We start from the raw sequence: 21,120 nt of genomic DNA on the forward strand, positions 1-21,120 counted from the left end.
TCGCCTAATGAGTATTAAGTGATTAAACCACATGCAAGAAAAACAGTACTTTTTAGAAAACAGCTGTAGGTGTATGAAAGGCTGCTGGAAGTCTAGCTCAAATACATGTAAACTGAACAAAGCAAGTAATTCTTGTAAGAAAAGCAGGGACTTTTAGCCAAAGGTAGACATTAATGTGGAAGGCATAAATCAATAGGCAGAAATAAGGGATGGACCCCAGGGAACTGTGTACTGAGAAACATAAAAAAAAAAAAAAGGAAAGCAAGCTTCAGTTTGTGCTGAATGACAACCTATGTCTGGCACAAAGATGGTCAAAAACCAGTTCTCATTTTTGCCTCTTTATTCCCAAGTACCCAAAGGGGGGGCTACAGGAAAGATAGGGAGGGAATCAGGGAGTGTAGCAATGGGATGAGGGGTGGTGGTTTTAAACTGAAAGAAGGTAGATTTAGATTAGATATCAGGAAGAAATTCTTTACTGTGAGGGTGGTGAGACACTGGAACAGGTTGCACAGAGAAGTTGTGGATGCCCCATCCCTGGAAGTGTTCAAGGCCAGGTTGGATGGGGCTTTGAGAAACCTGGTTTAGTGGGAGGTGTCCCTGCCCATGGCAGAGGGGTTGGGACTAGATGATCTTTAAGGTCCCTTCCAACCCAAACCATTCTTTGATTCCATCATTCTATGAAATAACTAGAATACGAGCATGGAGGAGTCATGATTTGCAAGTAAATAGCATATCTTTTAGATATCTTTTTAAGATTTCAATTCTGCCCTATTTCGATTTGCTGCAAGCAATGCACCTATTTCTATTTTCAGTTTGCCTCTTCACGTAGAAAGTAAAAACACTCCAGTGCAAGCACTGAAACGAGATTCTTCTTGAGGATGGTTGTAACTTCAGTCATTTGATAAGTGGTTGGTACATTGCATTCAAGCTTTACAGTGAAACAATTGTCATCTTTGAAAGATGACTGAATGTATGGCCTATAGACTTTCAGTGCCTATTTCCACAGAAAAGCCTATGCCTCTTTTTGACATTGGACTTGAGCATTCAAGTCCCTTGAATAGCTAGGAAGCTCACAAATAACATTTCAGAAACACTTCTACTATGACTGCTAGCTGATACTTTTTGAATACCTTCCTCACCCCATATGACTGCTTCTGTGACTCCTCACTACATCCATTCCGTATCCTGTGCTGCTTTGTAGGTATGTAGTAAAGGCTAGCAATAATATTAGCCATTTTTATTAGCTGATATCATTACAATGCTGCATTTTTCCCCTAAATGTTGATACTGACTTTATGTGATGAAAAACTTTACATGAGGTCGTTACTGAATTTATATAAAAAGGAGGGAAAATACAAGACCATTTGCCTCTAATGGATGAGGTTAATTTTTATGACAGTGGGCCAGACACATTCCAGATGTTAAATGCTTAAAATGTTACCTTGGGGTTCCATCTATATATTTTTTTTTCTCAAATTTTCTGATAAAGGCTTCTAGTAATTTTTAATTGAGTCAGAAAATCACTAGTTTATTCTTAAATATATTCAGTTCCCTATAATTAAATACACATTGTACAGACAATATAAGTATATGTTTCCTTGGTTTTGCTGGCAAAATTTTAATACTTTTTCTACATGAGAAGAATTTCAGAGAAGAAATGAGATGTTGGAATTAGTTAACAACAGATAACATAGTATTAGAAATAATCATGTATGCCTCAGTTTCTCTGTCTGAGACAGAGATGCACCTTCAGTTTTTTTCCCATCTTAAAATGTATTGTACATTCCTAAAAATTTTGTCTTACACTTTCATGCAAGTTTTAAGTTTAACAGGAAATAAGAGCAGCAATAGTGCTGCTGATCAGGCTGTTTGCATTTTTTTATTTTTAAAGCTTCGTTTTTGCAAATAGAAAATATGGTCATAGAATGATGGAAATTATTATAGCTTTGCTATAGGTGCTGTAATTGTAACAAATTGGTTAAAATCAAGAGGCCAAAAGAAAACAGTAAAAATTGGGTGTGGGATGGATTTACAGCCAAACCCTTCTTATGCCAAGGGCCTACTACAACAGCACTTTTTTGGAGTTCAAACTCAATCTATATTTTGACCAGTTCTTGTAACATTCCATTGGATTTTCTAAAACATTTTAGCTTAAGATCTGTGTTTTAAAATTACTCAAATTTTAAATAAGGCTCTAACCTATGAGATTTCAGTTATTATATGCTTTTTAAAGAGAAGTGTCTCAATAAGTCAAACATTTATGGGGCATCTACCACCTCTCTGGGCAACTTTTGCCAGTGTTTCACCACCCTCATTGTAAAAAATTTCTCCCTTGTATCTAGTCTAAATCTACCCTCTTTTAGTTTAAAATCATTATCCCTTGTCCTATTGCAACAGGCCCTGCTAAAAAGTTTGTCCCCATCTTTCTTATAAGCCCCCTTTAGGTACTGAAAGGCCACAATAAGGTCTTCCTGGAGCCTTCTCTTCTCCAGGCTGAAAAACCCCAACTCCCTCAGCCTGTCTTCATAGCAGAGATGCTCCAGCCCTCTCATCATCTTTGTAGCCCTCCTCTGGAATGGCTCTGACAGGTCCACGTCCTTCTTATCTTGGGAGCCCCAGAGCTGGATGCAGTACTGCAGGTACGGTCTCACGAGAGCGGAGTAGAGGGGCAAAATCACCTCCCTCGCCCTGCTGGCCACACCGCTTTTGATGCAGCCCAAGACACAGTTGGCCGCCTGGGCTATGAGCGCACATTGTTGGCTCATGTCCAGCTTTTCATCCACCAGTTACCCCCAATTCCTTCTCCTCAGGGCTGCTCTCAATCCCTTCATCCCCCAGCCTGTACTGATATGGGGGGTAGCCCTGACCCAGGTGCAAGACCCTGCACTTGGCCTTGTTGAACCTCATGAGGTTCACTTGGGCCCACTTCTCAAGCCTGTCCAGGTCCCTCTGGATGGCATCCCATCCCTCAGGTGTGTCTGCCTTGCCACACAGCTTGGTGTTGTCTGCAGACTTGCTGAGGGTGCAGTTTGCGGACTCTTCTCTTTCCTTCCCCAGATACGTTATAGGTTTCCAGGCCATTCAGCAGTGCCTCAGGTCCTGGAAGGCTGAGCCCAGGGTCTTGCATGAGGATGTGGTTGCAGGCCCAAAACGGGACAGGGGCAGAACAGATGGATGCGTACGGACTTTGCTGGGATCTTCCCACTGGCACCTGATCCTGCGATCAGTGCTGCACTTCAGGCGGGTTGGTCAGTGTCAGTGGAGTCATCTGTTTAAAATGACACTTGGTTTCAGATCCAAGTGGTTTTTGAACACCAGTGCAGGTACCCTTTGTCCCTGCTGCTGCTCTCTTGGGAGTTGCCCTTCCTGTAGGTCTCTCTGTGCCATGCTTGTGTTTACCCTGTCTAATGGTGAGTTGAAGCACAGGTAAGCCAGCCATATTAATCAGTGCAACAAGTAACTCGCAGGAATATTAAAACCATTGGGGATGTATGAGAATCCAGAATGGATTATTTTGCATTAGCAGGACTTTATGCTTGTCCCTCAGATGATGCTCTGAGAGATCACTGATTCACTGTGAGAACCCGAGGAACATGCTGTGTGCACTAGCAGGCAGTAAACTTAAGGTCATCATTTTTTTCTGTTTGAATAAGTTTGTAACTGAGTCAAATATTAAAATTAAAGTTTAAGCAGGAAATTATGTGAGTGTAATTTCCATGAATGATAGAATAGTCTATAAAACAACTGAGGCTGAATAATTGCTTGCTTTTCAACTCAAATTGCATTATTTTTAATCTCTTCTACTATTTTAGTAATTATAGGTCACAATACTACCATACCTGTACTTGATTCTATTCAAAGTAAAAGTTTCTAAGGAAGAAAATATCCATTTTGTGAGGATTTAAAAATGGCTCCAATAGCTTCTTTGCTGTCTGTTACTTCTCTTGCTCAAAGAAATGTTTGTGATGTGAAAGCTTGTTTGGTTTTGCCCTGAGATTAAATAGTTTGGGTTTATCTTAAAATGTGCAGCTGGTAAATTGAGATCTTTACTTTTTCAGAGTGTTATGCCCACCTTTATGTGCTGAAATGTAGGAGACATTTTCAATCGCTATCTGCTGATATGGTCTCCACTGAAAGTAGGAGTAGGTTTCTGCATATGTTTGGAGCACCATCCAAAAAGCATTTGATCTTAGGAACAGCAAACTCTGCTAGAACAGCTATTTTCTTTTTACTGCTAACACTCCTTACTGAAAACTAGGGAAAATTCATGGTCCGTACCAAATTTTTACTTCAGGGGAAGCCAAAGCAAAATAACTGCTGTAGTTGACCCTGCTTGGGAAGGGGGATTGGACTGGGTGGTCTCCAGCAGTCCTAGGCAACCTCAACGATGCTGTGATCTCTGCGCCCTCGGGGTACAGGTCTCGGAGATGCCGCAGAATGCTGTACACAGACAGCTCAAGCCTGGGTGAAACATCTTTGCTCTATGCCTGGGTTCTCGCTGACAATCTTGTGTGACAAGTTTAACCCAGACACTTTCACATCAGCCTTCCTGCCTTCTGACCGGTTACCTCTTAGCACTGCAGCTCCTGGTGTTCAGAACTGCTCTTTCACTGTGACATAAATTGGGTGGTTTCCTTGGTTCCCTTGCATCAGATAAGGTCAGCTCTACAAATAGAAGATAATGTCTCTTTTCAGAAGTGACTTCTTCATTAAAGTGGAAGTTGAGTAGGATATGCTGGAAGAAGAAGCCTTTTTAATAAGTCTTCACTTTTGTCCTTGTTAATGATTATTGAGAGCAAATGATGGTGATTTAAAGGTCAATGAAAACTGGCTTAAAGCACACTATTGTCTAACTGCTGGAAATTTTCCATGTTCCAATGAGCCAGGGCAGCACAAGTGGTTGAAGTAAATAGAAGGACAGTGATCTCACTTGTTTGAGTACTTCACAGTTTAAATAACATTTAAAAGGTTTTCTAAAAAAATGTCATTAGCATTGCAAGTTTCCCAGTAGATACATGGTTGATGTTGTTTGTTGATGGTTCTTTACGCAGTTAATATTAGCATAAAATAATACAAACATGATAGCTATTGAAGCAGAACAGTGGGTTATTTTTTGTCCTAAAAATGAATGGGTCTGGCTCTGGTAAACCATTCTCTCATTCACAATCTTCAAATAGTTCTATTTGTGTCTATTAGAGTGTAAGTAATTAAGTTATTTATTGAGCAACTGTCAGAAGGATTTAAGTAGCTTCTGGAGCAAAACAGCTCTGGCTCTTAAAACAGTATTTCTCAAAGTCTGCCTTTTCCTTTTCAAACAAATGCATCCCATTGAATTGCTGTTATGTGGTTAAGCAACAATACATAAAAGCTGATTGTCTAGATGAATGGTACTTTAGGAATGTAGTTAAATCAACAAATTCATGGTTTAAGAACTGAATATAAAGAAGATATTTGATCTACTCTGCTGCTGTATGAAAAGGATGCATCATTACAGTCTGAATATTCAGATCATGAAGTGCTGTGCTGTCTGCTTTTGTAAGTAAAGGAGGTGAAGCAGTAATTAAAAGAGTGTTATCTAGATGTACAAGAATGAGTATTTTATATAATTGATGCAAAAAGCCTGTTATGACAAAGTTCATGAAGTGTTGCTGTTATTGTGAAGTATTCTTAATTTTCATCTGAAATAGTTTGAGGTGGATGTTAATGGTTTCCAAAATGAAGTAGAGTCTTTTGAATTATTAGCAAAGTGACAAGCTATAATTGCTTTATGTGTTACATAAAATTGGGTTTAAAGTTTTGCTGTGTAAAACTTGTGATGTTTTACTCAGATCATTTTAACAATGTAATTTTTTTGTGTTGAATGAGAGCAGTTGAGGAGATACTTCGTTGGGTTACTTTCTATTGTACATAAATCTGACTTCTTTGCCCAGTTCTGGAGCCTGAGTTTACCTCATTGGCAGTCTGACAAAGTGACAGCAGAACGTTTCAAGCAAAAAAGGTTCCTTTTGCAAAAGTCTTTATACACTCAAAGTAGCAATGTAGAGATTACACACTTTAGTGGCAAGAATCAGGCTCTCAGATGGCTGGGAGAGTCCAGACTTATTGAAGAAAAGCAATAGGACAGCATGGACATGCAGATTTTTTCTCTTTTCCTTTTTCATTTGCTTTCAGTCTGTACTGCTATGGGCAACTTGTCCCTTTTTTTACTCTTGCCCACTCTGTTGTGTTACCATTTATAAAACATGCGCTGTATGCACACTCTGGAGCCTGTTTCAGGTGCAGAAGGGCAGATGGGGCAATGTCTGTGTGATCTGTCCCCTGCCTGGAGATGGATCTGGAGTGTTACGGCTCGCCGTCTTGCAAGTTATTGAACAGCAGCCTCTGGTTCCCCACTTCCCTAATCCCACATGGGATGGAAGAGGGGATGCCCTGAGACCTGAAGTCGGGTCTCTGGGCAGCTCTGGCTATATTTGAAAATGCACCCAGCCCAACTGGGTTGTGACATTTTGCCAGCTAAGATTGCTGGAAGGAAAACACAAGGTGTGAGCAAAGGGAGTCCCATTTGGAAGTTCCTGCAACCCGTGGAGTTGTTTGAACCAGTTCTTCTGACTATAGTTCAACCTGGATGAGGCTCTTTGAGGCACACAGTGTCCCTCATCAAAGAGACAAGGCAGACCTATGGACATCGAAGCTCTTGGGCAGGCCTGAGCATAGTGTAGATACTGTATTTACTTTTCTATTTACTTAGATGTGCAGCATCTGGAGCACTGCAGCTTGCTGAGGCTTGCACCAGAAGAAATGATAACCATAAGCAGCTACCTACCCCAGCTGTCTTTTTAAAAATTTTTTTTAATTATCATCATCATCATCATTATTTATTTTTAAATAATGTCTTAACATCTGTACTTAAAAATTCCGCAGCATCTAAATCTTTGTGTCACTGCAGATATGTGCCTTTTACTCCTCCATACCATATCCTTTGTTTTCTGAAACCTCATTCCCTCAGGGTTGTATTGTCAAATGCCAGCCTTACAGCTGCTTTCAGGTTCGTTTCATCACTTTTCTGCTCTAAGGCTAATTCACATTGTAGACTATAATGTTCTGTAACTTACTTGTCTCTGCTATGTAGATGTTACTTTTAACCGTAGTAACTGTTAAAGCACTGCATTTACTAACAGGGATCTGTGAGCAGCTTTGGTGGACTTGGGCACTTGAAAGAGTACTACTCAAGCTGCCGAGGCTGGATAAATAGTGTTTTCAGAAGGGATTCTTGAAATAGCACTAAATGCTGATTTGCTCCTATAGCTGAAGACTGACTGTTCAGATCCCTGAACATTAGCATTTCCTGTGCACAGTGGTTATGAAGACCATATTTTTCTCTATTTTAATTATTTCCCTACACTCTTGTGCCAAATTGGGCTTTTGAGTCACTACAAAAATCTATTATAATTATAATTTATAGTTATTCTTTTAAGTATAGCTAACTGGAGTTGGCAGATGTTAGCATTTCTCTTCCAGAATACTTGAAGTCTCTTTCCTCTAAAACTTAACTATTTATAATAAATCTATTAGGAAACCGTATGCCAAGCATGAAATAACATGTAATATTTATAAACTTTTATGTCTTTCCCAGGTTAATATCTTATTCTCCGTTGTCTTTCATATACTGTCTCTACTTGCCTGTTTTATGAACTGTATCTTACTAATGTATAGCTTCAGGCTTTCAAAGATGTTAACAGTATGTACTGTTCTCTTAATGCTCCTGTCCTTCTTTTGATGTGGGTTTTTTTTTCATTTAATCTTTGCTTTACTTCTGACAAACTTTTCTGTTTAAATATGGTTTGAGTATATGCGATGTATAGAAGATTTAAAGCCCAGGTTTCTTTAATACTGATGAATTTAGCATGAAGTTCAGTAGCAGCTGCAATTTCAGCATCAATATTTTATTTATTGAAAGAAATACCTGTGCATTGTAAAGTAATGAAATTCACCCAGTATAGAGGGAAAGGTAAAAAATAAATAAATCTGTGAACAGCTGCATTTCTTAAATCAGCCCATCAGTTGTATTTATTAGGCCTCAGAAGTCTTGGAATAAATGTTACTATGAAAAGGAACAGGGTAAGGTAAGATGTAATTAAAAGTTTCAGTACATTTTATATGATGATGGGAGACCATACTGAACAGTTTCAGTGGCAAAAGTTATTATGTCTTGGTGAAAAAAAGAGCAGACTGTTCTTTTGGGGCATATAGGTACTCTTAGTTTCTTGTACAATGTTTGTATTGTGGCACTTTATATAATTTTAACAAAAATAGGTGGGAATTTCAACAGGAACTGGGGAAGTAGTTTACCTCTTTTTTGCAAAGTGCAAGAGTTTAGGATGGTCTAGGCTCAGAAATAAACTGAGTCTGGTCCCTGGGGTTTTTTATTATTATTATTTTTAAGCTTGTTGATTTAGGCTGCCTGGGAAAGTGAAGTCACCTCTATTATAATTCTATGTACAGTTCATAATTCAAATAACAGTTTTAAACATGTAGGGTTGTGAGAAAAGTTTGAACTTTTTTTCATTAAAAGATGTTTGGCATTTTCTGAGACATGTTAGATTGCCTCCTGTTATTGTTTTATGAGGGAAGAAAGGTTATTCTGTTACTATGACACATTTTTCTAAACTATGCTTTAACAGAAAATAGAGAAAGACATTGCTGGTGGAACATTATTTCCTTGAAGCATAATAAACAAATACTCCATTTAATTCTGTTTACTTTGTTCTCATAGATCAGAGTTCTAATAAAACAGAGCCAAATTATGTGATGTAGAATGACCTCCACATAACTGGTAAAATCTGCTCAGTGACCCAAAATAGATCCACCCTTTGTGGAGTGGATCCTGATGTCCTAGCACGGGTTCTCCTCTCACTCTTCAGGGCTCTGGTTTTACTGATGGTGTGACAAGAAGAAAGTAGGCATAGTTACTTATTTGCATAATTATTCCTCGGCTGTAGTTTCATATATCGTTTGGCTGTCTGAAGTGGGCAAAAGTAGAAGTGATCCCTTTGGCTAAACCACTATAAATCAGTGCTGAACTGAAGGCTAACTGGGGCCAGAGTGACTGAAGATGAGCCCTTCTGCATATGCACTCAGACAAGTTCCATGTAGACCTGCTTTGTGCCAAGTTCAAAATGAGCACGTTAATTTGAAGACTAATCTGCTGCTGTAAGCTTTGAGTCAGTTTTGTCACAGTTTTGCTGATTGGCTTTTTAAGCCTCAGCAGGTCTCAATTTGTTGCCTTGCAAGAAAAGATAATATGTGTAACTGAGCTGTCAGTTCACGTAGAAAGGACCATACTGTGTCATAAAATCTACACTTGCTTTTACAGTGAGCTTGCCAACCTGGGCTGCTCTGAAAGTGTGTACAGGAGAACTTAAGCTTACTGCCCTGTGAGATGCTTTTCTTGTTAGATATGTGAATATGCACATGCTGAAAAACATGCAGCGTATTTTTCCTTATTTTTTCTTTTTTTTTACAAAACTTTATCTTTAAGCATTTTTTTTTCTGTACCTTCCTTCCTTCTCGATGTGCTGAAATGTGTTACTTGTCTGTCTGCGATAGACACCCCATACTGAAGTGCTATGTCAGACAGATGTGCGTCCCACAGGCTGTCTCTTGCTCTGCATCCGGCAGAGTGGGGTGTGCATCACTGACATGACTGTACTTCCTCTTCTTCTTGTAGTTCTTGTTCTTCTTCTTCTTCTTCTTCTTATTCTTATTATTATCATCATCATCATCATCATCATTCTCAAATGGATAATTCTGTCTTATTTCTGGACTGAAATACATATATAATTTAATCCAATTTAAATTGCGTAGCTTGCCCCTTTCTTGATTCTTCTCAGGGCTGTGCTTTGACAGCGAAAAAATAACTATAATGTCTGCTAGGTACAAGTGTCAGCTTGTGTCACCCTATCCCTCTTGTAATAACCTTGTTCAGTTGCTGCTTTTCCTGGCCATAGCATGACCTCATGGAAAAGAGAAACTACATAGTTCTACCTTTTGGTGGCTGCCTGCAGGTAGACATGCCAGAGACTTCAATCTCAGTGACGTAGGTTGAATATTCTTGTGGCTGACACCATTGCAAGCTGGGGTTCCTCTTGCAACCTGGTGTAGCTTCTTGTGGAGGACACCTTAAAGGAGAAAAGTGCTTTAACTAAAACAATTAAAGTTGAAGAAAACAGATTCAGATAAAAGAATAAAAGATTCTTATCTCTTATTCTGTGCCCTTAAATCTGGGGGTATCCTCTCAGTCAGGACACTGTGTCCAGAAATGTTTTACTAATCTACAGAAAGAATGGAGGGAAGGGGAGAAGGAGGGGAGTGAAATGCTTTCGACATGACTCTGTTTACACTTCAGCCCCTATTTTCCATTGTTGTTTGAATGTGATCCTGCTTGAACAGATTTCTGAAAAACACTCTCAATACTTATTCAAAGGTCCTTACAAATGTTCTAACAAAATTCCTTCTGGAGGAGCCACCCTGCCTTTATTTTCCTCTGCCAGGCAATTTATTCCATGGAGACCTCTCTCCTTAGCTTGCAAGGAAGAGGTCATTTAACCACACTGGGCTGGGCTCTGGCTCTTTAGAAAATCAATACAAAATCTTGCTTCATTTAACACGAATCTATTAGGTCGGTGTAAATTGGAAGGCGAGGAGGAGGAGAGGGGTGATGCCTCTAGATAGCTTTCCTCCTGCACTCTTCATTTTCTTTTGTGCACTTATCTCTCACGATTGACTGTCTCTGAGGCTAGCAATTTTGATAAGCTGTATTTTATGATTTAACAGTGTTTTATAAAATGACTAACTGTACAATACATTGGAAAGGAAGCATCCACATTTATTTTGCTTTGCTGCTTTACGGCATTTCACTGTTAAGGCCATGTTTTTTCAGGTCACTGGCTCACAAACTGAAATGGTTGTAGGCTTTAAGTACCACAACTTCTGCAAAGTGCTGTAAATATTAACCCTCCTGCCCCCGAGGACTGTCACTTCCACTGGGGTGGAGGAATGAATCTGCTGACAGGAGTTACTTCGTAAGGAGCAACCGCTAGATGTAATCATCCAGTCTGGTGCATTTCTTCTGAGCATGGGGAATGGAAGCAGAAGGGGAATTAATTGGGAATGCCAGGATCAGAGAATTCCCAGTTCTAGGAAGAAATGCATAAAATGAAATTTAAACAGTTAAAAATATCTAACCAGAAAGGACTGATTGGTTTTTTTCCTTTATACAGTGCATATATATTTTTCCTTTAGAACATGACAGTTTTTAGTTCATTAACTACTTGAGGTTGCAGTTTCTATTTCTGAAACTTTGGTTAATTGCAACATGTTTTACACTGCCTTTTGTCCAAAATAATAAACACTTTCGACTGTATATTTTTGATATCAAAGACGGAAAGAAGACACCTAAATAGGAAGTTAAATATAAAATTCAATATAAAAATATGTATCACCTGGTAATTTTTATATATGTAAACTAATATATGAAATATATAAACATATAAAATGAAATATAATTTTTTGACTCAATTTGGTGTTTTGACTAATATACTCTTAAGACTGCAGGAAATTTTTTGCTTGACTTGGAATACTTGCAGTCATATCTGACAAACATTTCCCTGAGTTATTCATTTATTTAGTCCTACATAGGCATGTACCCATTTCTATGAATACGGAGATATTATAGTAGACTTAGATTTAAATTATTTCTCAATGGTTTTCTGTAATTTTTACTTTATAATTTTTATAATAGGTGGATGAATGCTTTAGAATAATTCCAGAAGACGACTCCTTATACTTACTAGTGCGAAGTTTAATTAAAAGAAGGCATCTTTGGCATGTACTTCTTCATTGATGTTTTCTTCATGGTTTTTGACAGATTGCCTTTAGTGTGAGTTTTTTCCACTATCTCACATGAGAAAATTAGATAAGAAATGTCAATACTTGCATGTCAAGTAAAATAAATGAAGAATAAAATGCTGAGGAGTAGGATAAAATGCTGTATTGATTTTGCTTCTGTAAAATATAAAAAATGAAATGAGAATTCTACTTTTCTGTCATTTTGTTTTGTACTCTTCTGTATTGGTGGAATTAAAGGCCAATTTGCAAATGCATATTTGTTATGCTTAGCACTGTAGGATGTACTACATGCTTTCAAATCAAAAAGGTTTTCATATAGAGAAGATAATTTCCCACTCTTGTACGTGTCAAAGGGTCACTCTAATCAAATAGTCAGTCTGTTTTCTAGACACATAACTGAATGCTCCTGAATTATTTTATTTAATTATAATTATGGCTTATTTCAGGGTTTGTTCATAAATTAAAACTTAGGCCTATTCTTCTCTGTAAACACTAAGACTGTTGGGACACTAGTGATCACTGCCATATAATGAACACATTTGGTAGTTTGGGACAATTAATGAACACATTTGAACAGATCAAGTGTTCAGTGAGTTTTAAAATCAAACCTAGCAATTTTCAGAAATGACTCTTACAGGTTCTCACTGCTCAGTGAAGCTTTACTGGGTTACACGTTCTTTGACCTCTACTAAATGGAGACATTTAATTTATTCATTCATACAAAAATGAGCACTTATTGTTGAACTGAGTCTATGTATGTTGAAACACATTTGCATAGAGTTAATTTATTATTTAATTTATTTATACTGATGTATTTAATTGTCTGTTTATATGAAAAGCATTTTTTTATTTGCAGAGGTCTTTTTATTACTATCCATGACCGGGGACACATCGCTACGATGCTTAAATCCTGGCCAGAAAATATTGTCAAGGTAAGTTCAGTTTTAGTTGCGCTGGTTTGCACCTGAGGTTAAGATATTTTTATAAGCTTTTTATCAATTAGATTTGAGTGATTTCATAGCTCATTAAAAGCCAAAGTTTAAGGCTTTTAAACCCTTGTTTAGCTGTAGGCATCCTTTACTGATTAATTGGTCAATCATGTTGGCTACTATGCATCAAAAAAACCTGAATGCTTTTTCTGCATTTCAGGGAATCCCAGAGTGGTTGAGGTAGGAAAGCACCTCTGGAGATCATCTAGTCCATCCTCCTGTTCAAGCAGGGTCAGCCAGGGCAGGTTACTCAGGGCTGTGTCCAGCCAGTAGGTTCCAAGTATCTGCAAAGGTGGAGATTCCACAAGATCTCTTGGCAATTCATTCTTGTGTCTGGGTTAATAGTTCTCCACATATGATACCTGATGAGCTCTCTCACAAAAAAATATTAGATTTCCAACTAAAATGGCTTGTCACAGAGTATGACAAGGAAATTATTGTATTGTCAGCTGCTTGCCATACTGAGCACTTCTGTCCTTTTACAATGAAAAATCTTCCTTTTTAGCACAGTTTTGTGTTTACTGAGTTCCTGTATTTCTGTCAATGAAAACACATACTTCCTCACACATTTAAGTGTGATGGAGTGTGTTATTTGCTCAAGGGAAGAATAGATACATCTTTGAATGGTAAGAACTAGGTGGCTGTAGACAGCCCTGTTAAAGGCTAGCAGGAGTGGCTGGCTCTGGTTCTGCTGAAAACAGCCATGACAAAACCCAGGAGTCTGGGGTTCTTCTTTTTTTGTGGATAACTTCCTTTCCCTTCCTATTCTGTTTTCATACTGTTGACAGAAAAATGTAAGAGGGAACAATGCCAGTTCGCTTGTAATATAATACTAAATACCTCTCTTGTGTATTCTTAAAAGTTTTATATGAAAGTCCCATTTACAATGAAGCAAGAGCCTAAAATAGTGTAACAAAAATATAGTAAAATACAATAAAACAATTCTCAGCCTTTGATGTACTATTAATTTGCTTGTACCTGTTAAATTTTTTACATGAAAATTAAAAAATGATGGTAAGAATATAATGGAATACTTAGTACATATGAGCAAAAAAGCTTTTATTTCTTCCTCCAGGCTATTGTGGTGACAGATGGAGAACGTATTCTTGGTCTTGGAGACCTTGGCTGTTATGGAATGGGCATCCCAGTTGGTAAACTGGCACTTTATACGGCATGCGGAGGAGTAAAACCTCATGAGTGTCTACCAGTGATGTTGGATGTAGGAACAGATAATGAGGTAAATCCTTTTCTGAGATGTAGTGAATATTAGCTGTTTGAAGGGAACTATAGAAAAGTTGAATTGTAAAAAGTTGTTGTTCTTTGTTGTGATACTGGCTTTGATTACGTGCAAACAAGAAAAGTCATATGGAAAAAGTCTTATCCTTATACATAGTGTAGATATACTCATGCTAATGGACAGTGTAAACTGTTTTGTAAGACTCAAGTAATTAAGGATGGTGTCTGTAAAAATGTGCTGCATACATCATACATTTTAAAAAGTGGTATGGGAAATTAGATGTCACAAAGAGGGGGATGATAGAGTTAAAAACACAATTTAAGGCAGCATTCTTTCTCCACTTCTGCTGCAGAATTCCTCTGTAATGATTTCAGATGTGAATTCTGACTGTGCCCCTCATTTTGGTGAACAGCTTGAAGCTATAGCCTGATCTGTGCTGGGAATGCATGTCTACATACTTCAGTTGTACACTGACTTTAGCTACAAAAGTCACTGTAATACTCTGAAATTTCCCTAAATGAGGTCCTAGTGCTTCAAATAAGTGGACGTTACCCTCTTTAACTTGATTTCCCATTTGTGTGAAGTGCAAAGATTTAAGGTTGTTGAAAATTGGCTTTGTTATTTCTAGGGCTCCCGGGATTTCTAGTTAATTACTTGGCCCCTATCCTTCCTTCTTTTTTTTTGAAAGAATACTTCAATTAGTGACTCTGATTGATGTTAAATCAAATATCAAATACTATAAGCGATGCAAGATTTAAACTTTATGCATGATAAATGTATTAGAGATTTGTGTGTTTTATAGCTAAATAAAGCGTTCCTGTACCAGTAAATTTAGCTAGGACTTCTAGATTGTTGGGTTGGGTGTGTGCATCTTCAGCTTGATATACACACCTCCACCCCTGCCCCACTGGGATAATTTAGACAAAACATCATGAAAGCATTACTGAACTAAGAAATAGCCTATTACCCTCTCCCTCTATCCCCCCCAAAACCCCCTTCTTAAGGTGGACGGACTTACTTGTGAGATGTACCTGAACACTGTAGCACGTAGACATATCAAATCACATACAAGTCTCATTAGCTATAAAATGTTTTTATTCCTGGTTTGAGCAGCTGGGCCAGTTATCTAATCTATTATTGAATGTTTCTAGACAGTTAATGGCACCAGCAACTTCTAATACTGCAGTAGGCTTTACATTTTGCTTTTATGCTTGAGTTTCATTGTTTATACACACACACATATATCAAAAAAAGCATACCCTATCCAGTAGCTCAACTTCTTGTGACTAAACAATGAGTTCAATGTGTATGAAAGAATGGCAAACCTAAAGTATTACAAGATGCATAAAAATTGAGCTGGGGTTTATTGATGCTCTGAAATATTCACCTTCTGATTAGGAGGATGCCTTTTGTTGTTTTACTTTGGAATACAACTTCTTATTTTAGGACTGTGTTATGAACTGCTTCAGTTTATTCATACAGTGCAATCAGAGGCTGAGCGTGTTTTCGTCTGCAGCCGGCATGGTGGTCAGCAGTGTAGGACGGGTCTGCTTCTGTCGGGGTACTTTTCGTTCCTGCCTAGGTGTGTAAGAAGCTCAGACATGCACGTGCTGCCTGGAAGTCTAAAATCCCCAGCTAAATATACTGGTACAAGAGACCTTAAACTAAGTTTGAATGAATGGGAGGTTGAGTAAAGGGTTGGTTTTGTTGTTTTGTTTTTTTTTTCAGCGTTGTAGCAGATGCAAGGAATTCTATTAGCTTACGGATCAGTGCCGTTTATGCTCGTCTGGGTTTTTGCAATGGTGAGGAGAAGTCAGCAGCATGAGAGAAATCATGGTTGGGTTATGGTCAACTCTAGAGGCAGCACAATTGTTCTTTCAGGGCTGTGCTAGACTACACTTCAAACCATAGATGTTTGGTGGCTTTTTTTTTCCACTGGGGACTGGTTGCTTAGATATTTAAGCATTTATCTAACAGCTGTAACTGGGAATGAGACCTCTGAATTCTACGGTAGGATTCTGAACAGATGGGATGCTATTGGTGTACTCCTTGTCCAAAGAGACTGCACAGGACTGGTAATACTCATTAATTGGAGCTTGGGTGCAGTTCCCTGGCTACTTTAGTCAAAGTCAAGGATCCTGGGGCACCAGCTCCCTTAATTTCTTCCCTCTAACACCCTCCATCTCCTCCAGCAGCACATCCCTGTTCCCTCCATAACACTGGTGTCCATATAACCATGTGGTGAGCCACTACAGAGAACTGAAATGACTGAAAAGCAATCATATTTTGCTGGCTAAGCTGGTTATATTAGGTCAAGCTGCTGTGGAATTGCACTGTAATTCCTTATCTTAAAATCTAAACCTCTTCGACAAATAACTGTATTTTCATGCTATATTTTCTTACTCTAGCCAGGATTTTCCATAATAAGACACAATAGAAATCATTCTCATAACTTGAGCACATATAAATAATAATTATGCTGAACATGTTTTTTGAAATGTGCAGATGTTTTCCATTTAGATTAGTTCCTTTTCCCTTCTGTGGGGGCCTCAGTGCTTTAAAATAAGTTTTAAAATATGTATTTTTGGCAACTATAATGTGGTTGTGCACAACCTACAAATTCTCCAGAAAGATTTAATCTTGCTCTAAAGCAAATTTCAGGAAAAAACTTCACAAATTCTCATCCTGTATTGTTTTATTCTGTATAGGACCCAAAACAGTAACTCTGAGGAGTAACTCACTCAATTTCTGATGATTATTAAAAGCCTTATTACTGTTAGTTTTAGCAGAGGTATTTTTAGCTGGGGTATTATCCTGCTACTCATAAAACCAAGGAAAGAGAAGAGACGAAAGTAAACCATTTTTATACAATTGCCTAGGTAATAAGCAAGAGAAATGGAAACTGCCTACTTACGAATAAAAATTGACCTAGTAGAAAGACTTGCGTGACCAAACTAGTCAATTGCTCCATGTAATCAGTGTGGGCCTGAGCATCCAAAAGAAGTGGTGTAGACCACTGCCAAAAATAATGCGCCTGTTTTGTAAGTCACTGACAAATTGGAGGCAAGTAGTCGTTGATAAAACATTTTTATCCAAAGCACTTAAAACATTATTTGGAGTATTAGTCATTTACTGCAGACCATGACAGTCTCACTAAAAGTTGTGCCTTACCTAGTAGCCATGTATTTGTCAGGAATGAAGATGATGCTCCTCAGGTGGGATTTTAATCCAAGTAAAACATGTTCAGACACCAGCCTCAATACTGATATGACAGCGTTGCTGGAAATCCTGAGGTGATGTGATCTCTAGATTCTGGGTGTTCATCTAATGTTATAGAAGTATATGTTAATCACTTTGAAATGGTTAAAGAAACAGATTGCAGAAGAAAAATGAAGTTGTCAAGGTACAAGCAACTACAACTTAATGGAGACCTACCTGAAACACGTTCTCAGCGCTGTAAGTGGGATGGTTTAAGGATGATCGAAATAATTAAGCTGAATCAATGAAAAACATTTAAGCATTAAAATGTGAATGATGATCGTTTGTGACTTAAAACATTTTATTAAACTCTCACAAAATAAGCAATATTGAGGCAAGCCTCTTGGTTAAAAATTAGCCTGTCTTACAGGGATGTGAAAACTGGCAGTTGAAAAAAAAAACCACAACAAACAGCAAAACCCAATAATAGAAACCAAGTTCAAAACCTGAGTTTATAGGCAATAAAAAAGCAAAAGACACTAAAGAAAAGAAATTAAATCCATATTAATTACGAACCGTAAGAATGAGATTTTCTGTTGTTCCTGATGCTTTACCTTAATGGCGGTACTTGTGGAAGTATTAGATTGTCAGTATGGATATGGTAGATATTTTTAAAATGTCAGTTTTATCTATCTTGGAGTGAAGTCTTATTTTCCATTTTATTAACAGGAAGCAAATATTTAAACAAAAGCTTTAAAAATTTGTCAAGATCATTAAATCAGAATGTCCAAATAAGCTTTGGCCAGTTCCTTGAAAAAAAAACTCTGGTAAAAGCTTTCTGGACCATGCTGAGCTGGGTGGGGAGGATTTTTAATTACACCTGGGATAAATTGAGAAATTCAGGAAGATTGGATTAAAGTTAAAGCTTTTATTTAAAATACAGTGGTCTTGGTTGCTGTAACCTTAGATAAAGAATTGAGCAAGATCAGAAAGTTTGACTAATCAAGAATTGAGGGTAAAATAACTCTTGCTGATTAGCATGGGCTTATTAAAAACAAATTTAATCTAATGTTAATTTACATGGTTTTGGCTGACTCTTGTTTTTTACCTTCAGTAACACATTTGAATTCATACTGTTCCTTATAAGAAATGACCAATGAAAAAACAAAGCAGGCCTCCTGTGTTACTAGAGAAAATGCAATTTAAAACATATCTTTCTGTGAGCAGTAATAAAATAGTTGTGGTTTTATGGTATTTCACTTTTTTTTTTTTTCAGCTCTGCAATGTTTAATATCTTTATCAATGACTTGGAGGCAGTATTTTTAGTGTCCAAGGGTCATAGATGAGACATGGTTTAGGTAAAGTACTATTATCCAAGCCAGAGCAGGAATGAGATCTAAGAAGACTGATGGCTTGTGTTATATAGAAGTCAAATCAGTGGTGAAAGCGTTTTTTCTAACCGTAAAAATCTTAATCTAATAATGGATGCATAACAGAGGAATGAGAACTGTGTTTATTTGGTGCCTTACAAGAGAAGCTCTGACAAGTTCAGTGCTGCCAGAGCAATCCTGGACTGATTGCATGTGTAAATGCAATACTGGCAAAGGCCAGTTGTGGGAGCTTTGGAAAGATTAATTGTGTGTTAGCATTTAAAGGTAAACCATCAACCATAAATTTCAGCATAGTAGAAAGCATTCAACTCTCTTAAACAGTACTTTCACACAACACGGAGAAGCCAAGACAGCTGGTATTGGAAGAACTTTTTAGACAGTTTCTAGCAGAAGGCATCTTGGTGTCCTGGAGCCTTTGAGAGCTGGGACAATGGCCATGTGCTGGCCATCAGGGTTGCTCAGGTGTCACAAGTCACTCCTGTTGCTGACACGCAAACCCTCACTTGTATACACAGTTAAATAGCTGGCTGGTCATATATATATGCCATTGATGTACGGTCAATCATGACGGTCAATTCACTTTTTGTAAATGTGTATCTGAAGCCTTTCTTTATTCATACAACTGTCAAATACAGACATTTAAGTACTGGACAGTGCATAACAGAGAAACATGCAGGGCAGCTGCTAGCACAGCTACTCCTCCTTCGTTTGCCACACTTAACGCACTTGTGGGCTGCTATTTCAAGTTATTTCCTGCATGCTTGCTTTAGAATATTTTTTTCCTTAACTTACTACAAATATTTAAAGGCAGGAATGTGGCAGTTCTCACAGTTGCCCTAAATAGGTCAATGGGAATGAGTGGGCTGGCAGTTCTGGCTGTTCTGGAGGTATGAGAGGCATCTCTGGTGGAAGACCAAACCCAGAAAAATACGAGGTGCAAATTCAAGCTCAGTTCTTCAACTTGTGCTAGTTAGCTTTCAACATTTCCCCAAATTACTTCCAATTGTCATAAGAACTAGTATGAGCCTTCCAAGGTTCGTGTTCTTGTAAAATATCCACCTATGAATGTGCAAATGGAAACTGTTGAGAAAAAAAACTCATTATTATTATGCTTTTATTATTCATATTCCAACCAAAATAGACACCTGGACAAAAGAAAGCTGAGTATAGAGGAAACCTGCAATTTTATATCTCATTAATCTAAAGATATAAACATATCAAACAAACCATGTAAACTGTGTACAGCTGTAGGGATTTCTAAATAAAAGACAGTCAAAATTGGCATTCATATGGAGATGAGTAGCACTTTTACACAGTTGTTTGTGTAGTAAATGTATCATGGAATGCCTTCCCCTTGAATGATGGTTGTTAGAACTGGAGATGGTATTTCAGTGATACTTTTGATGTAAAATAATAGTAGCATTTCCTGAATTCTATGACTAGAGATTGCTTCCGTCTATATAAAAAGGATCCGGATCTGGTGCATATATGTGACTCTTGTTTCTGGTTTGTATTCTCCAGTGTGTTTCCTAGTAGTTGTGAGTATCTCTGAAATACAAATGACACTATGCGTGATCAGAACAGGAGGTTTCTAGATATACAGCTTTTCATTTAGCTATGTTAAAATGTCACTTCAAATGAACCTTGTTGACCGAGAGAGGCTTTTTCCCATGTTCCACAAGACAGGCCAGGGAAGGTGCTCAGAGGTAATGCTGTGGCCCTATGGCACTGAATTCCAGGCATGAAAATTTGTAAAACTATTGATGGAGTAACTCTTCTATGTTTTGTTTTGTTTTGTTTTGTTTTGTTTTATCATTTGGCTACTGCCTGTCTGTGCTATTCTGGTAGTAGATAATTGCACTTTCCTTCACAAATTAAGTTCTGTTTTACAAGGGGAATTTCCCCCCCCCCCTTAGATCTTGCTGCTAGATCTTTCCCTGGTAGTAGACTGCCAGCGCTTGAACAAAGGAGAAAATACATGAATGTGCCTTTTTCCTCCCCTTTCCCCACTTCCAGTTGGCAAGGAAAATATTTTGGTAGGATATTACTTTTCCTAGAGTCAATGCCATGAGTCATTTTTTTCTTTTCTCTTTTCAATGTTCAGAAGTCCTGAAAAGTAAAGTAATTTCTGAATTACAATTCTGTCTAGCCCATTGTGCAGAAGAAAAAAAAAACACATTTTTTTAATTTGCAGGAATCGGTAGTCTCCTTTTAAATCTGTTCAGTCATTTGTAGTGGACTGAGTATGTGTTAGAGGAAGGAATGGACAAGTACAATCTGTTTTTATCGATGCGTCTTCTAAAACTGGGGGGGTTTAGAGTCATCTTTCCAGTGTGTTTCAGAAGATTCCACCTCTAAAATAAATATCGTATTGCACATCGCTCCTAAACATGCTTTA

At 37.9% G+C, this 21,120-nt stretch overlaps 1 protein-coding gene across 1 annotated transcript in view; it reads left to right on the plus strand.

Moving 5' to 3' along the window:
• Window positions 1-21,120, plus strand: part of ME1 (malic enzyme 1) — a 191,418-nt gene that overhangs the window by 68,933 nt on the left and 101,365 nt on the right. Inside the window, exons 4-5 of the mRNA XM_082480516.1 lie at window positions 12,764-12,839; window positions 13,972-14,133. Of these exons, the coding sequence (XP_082336642.1) occupies window positions 12,764-12,839; window positions 13,972-14,133 (238 nt within the window). The remainder of the gene's footprint in view (window positions 1-12,763; window positions 12,840-13,971; window positions 14,134-21,120) is intronic.

This window comes from Vanellus vanellus (assembly GCF_965231255.1).
Source record: "Vanellus vanellus genome assembly, chromosome: 3".
In the NCBI taxonomy this organism is placed as follows: Eukaryota; Metazoa; Chordata; class Aves; order Charadriiformes; family Charadriidae; genus Vanellus; species Vanellus vanellus.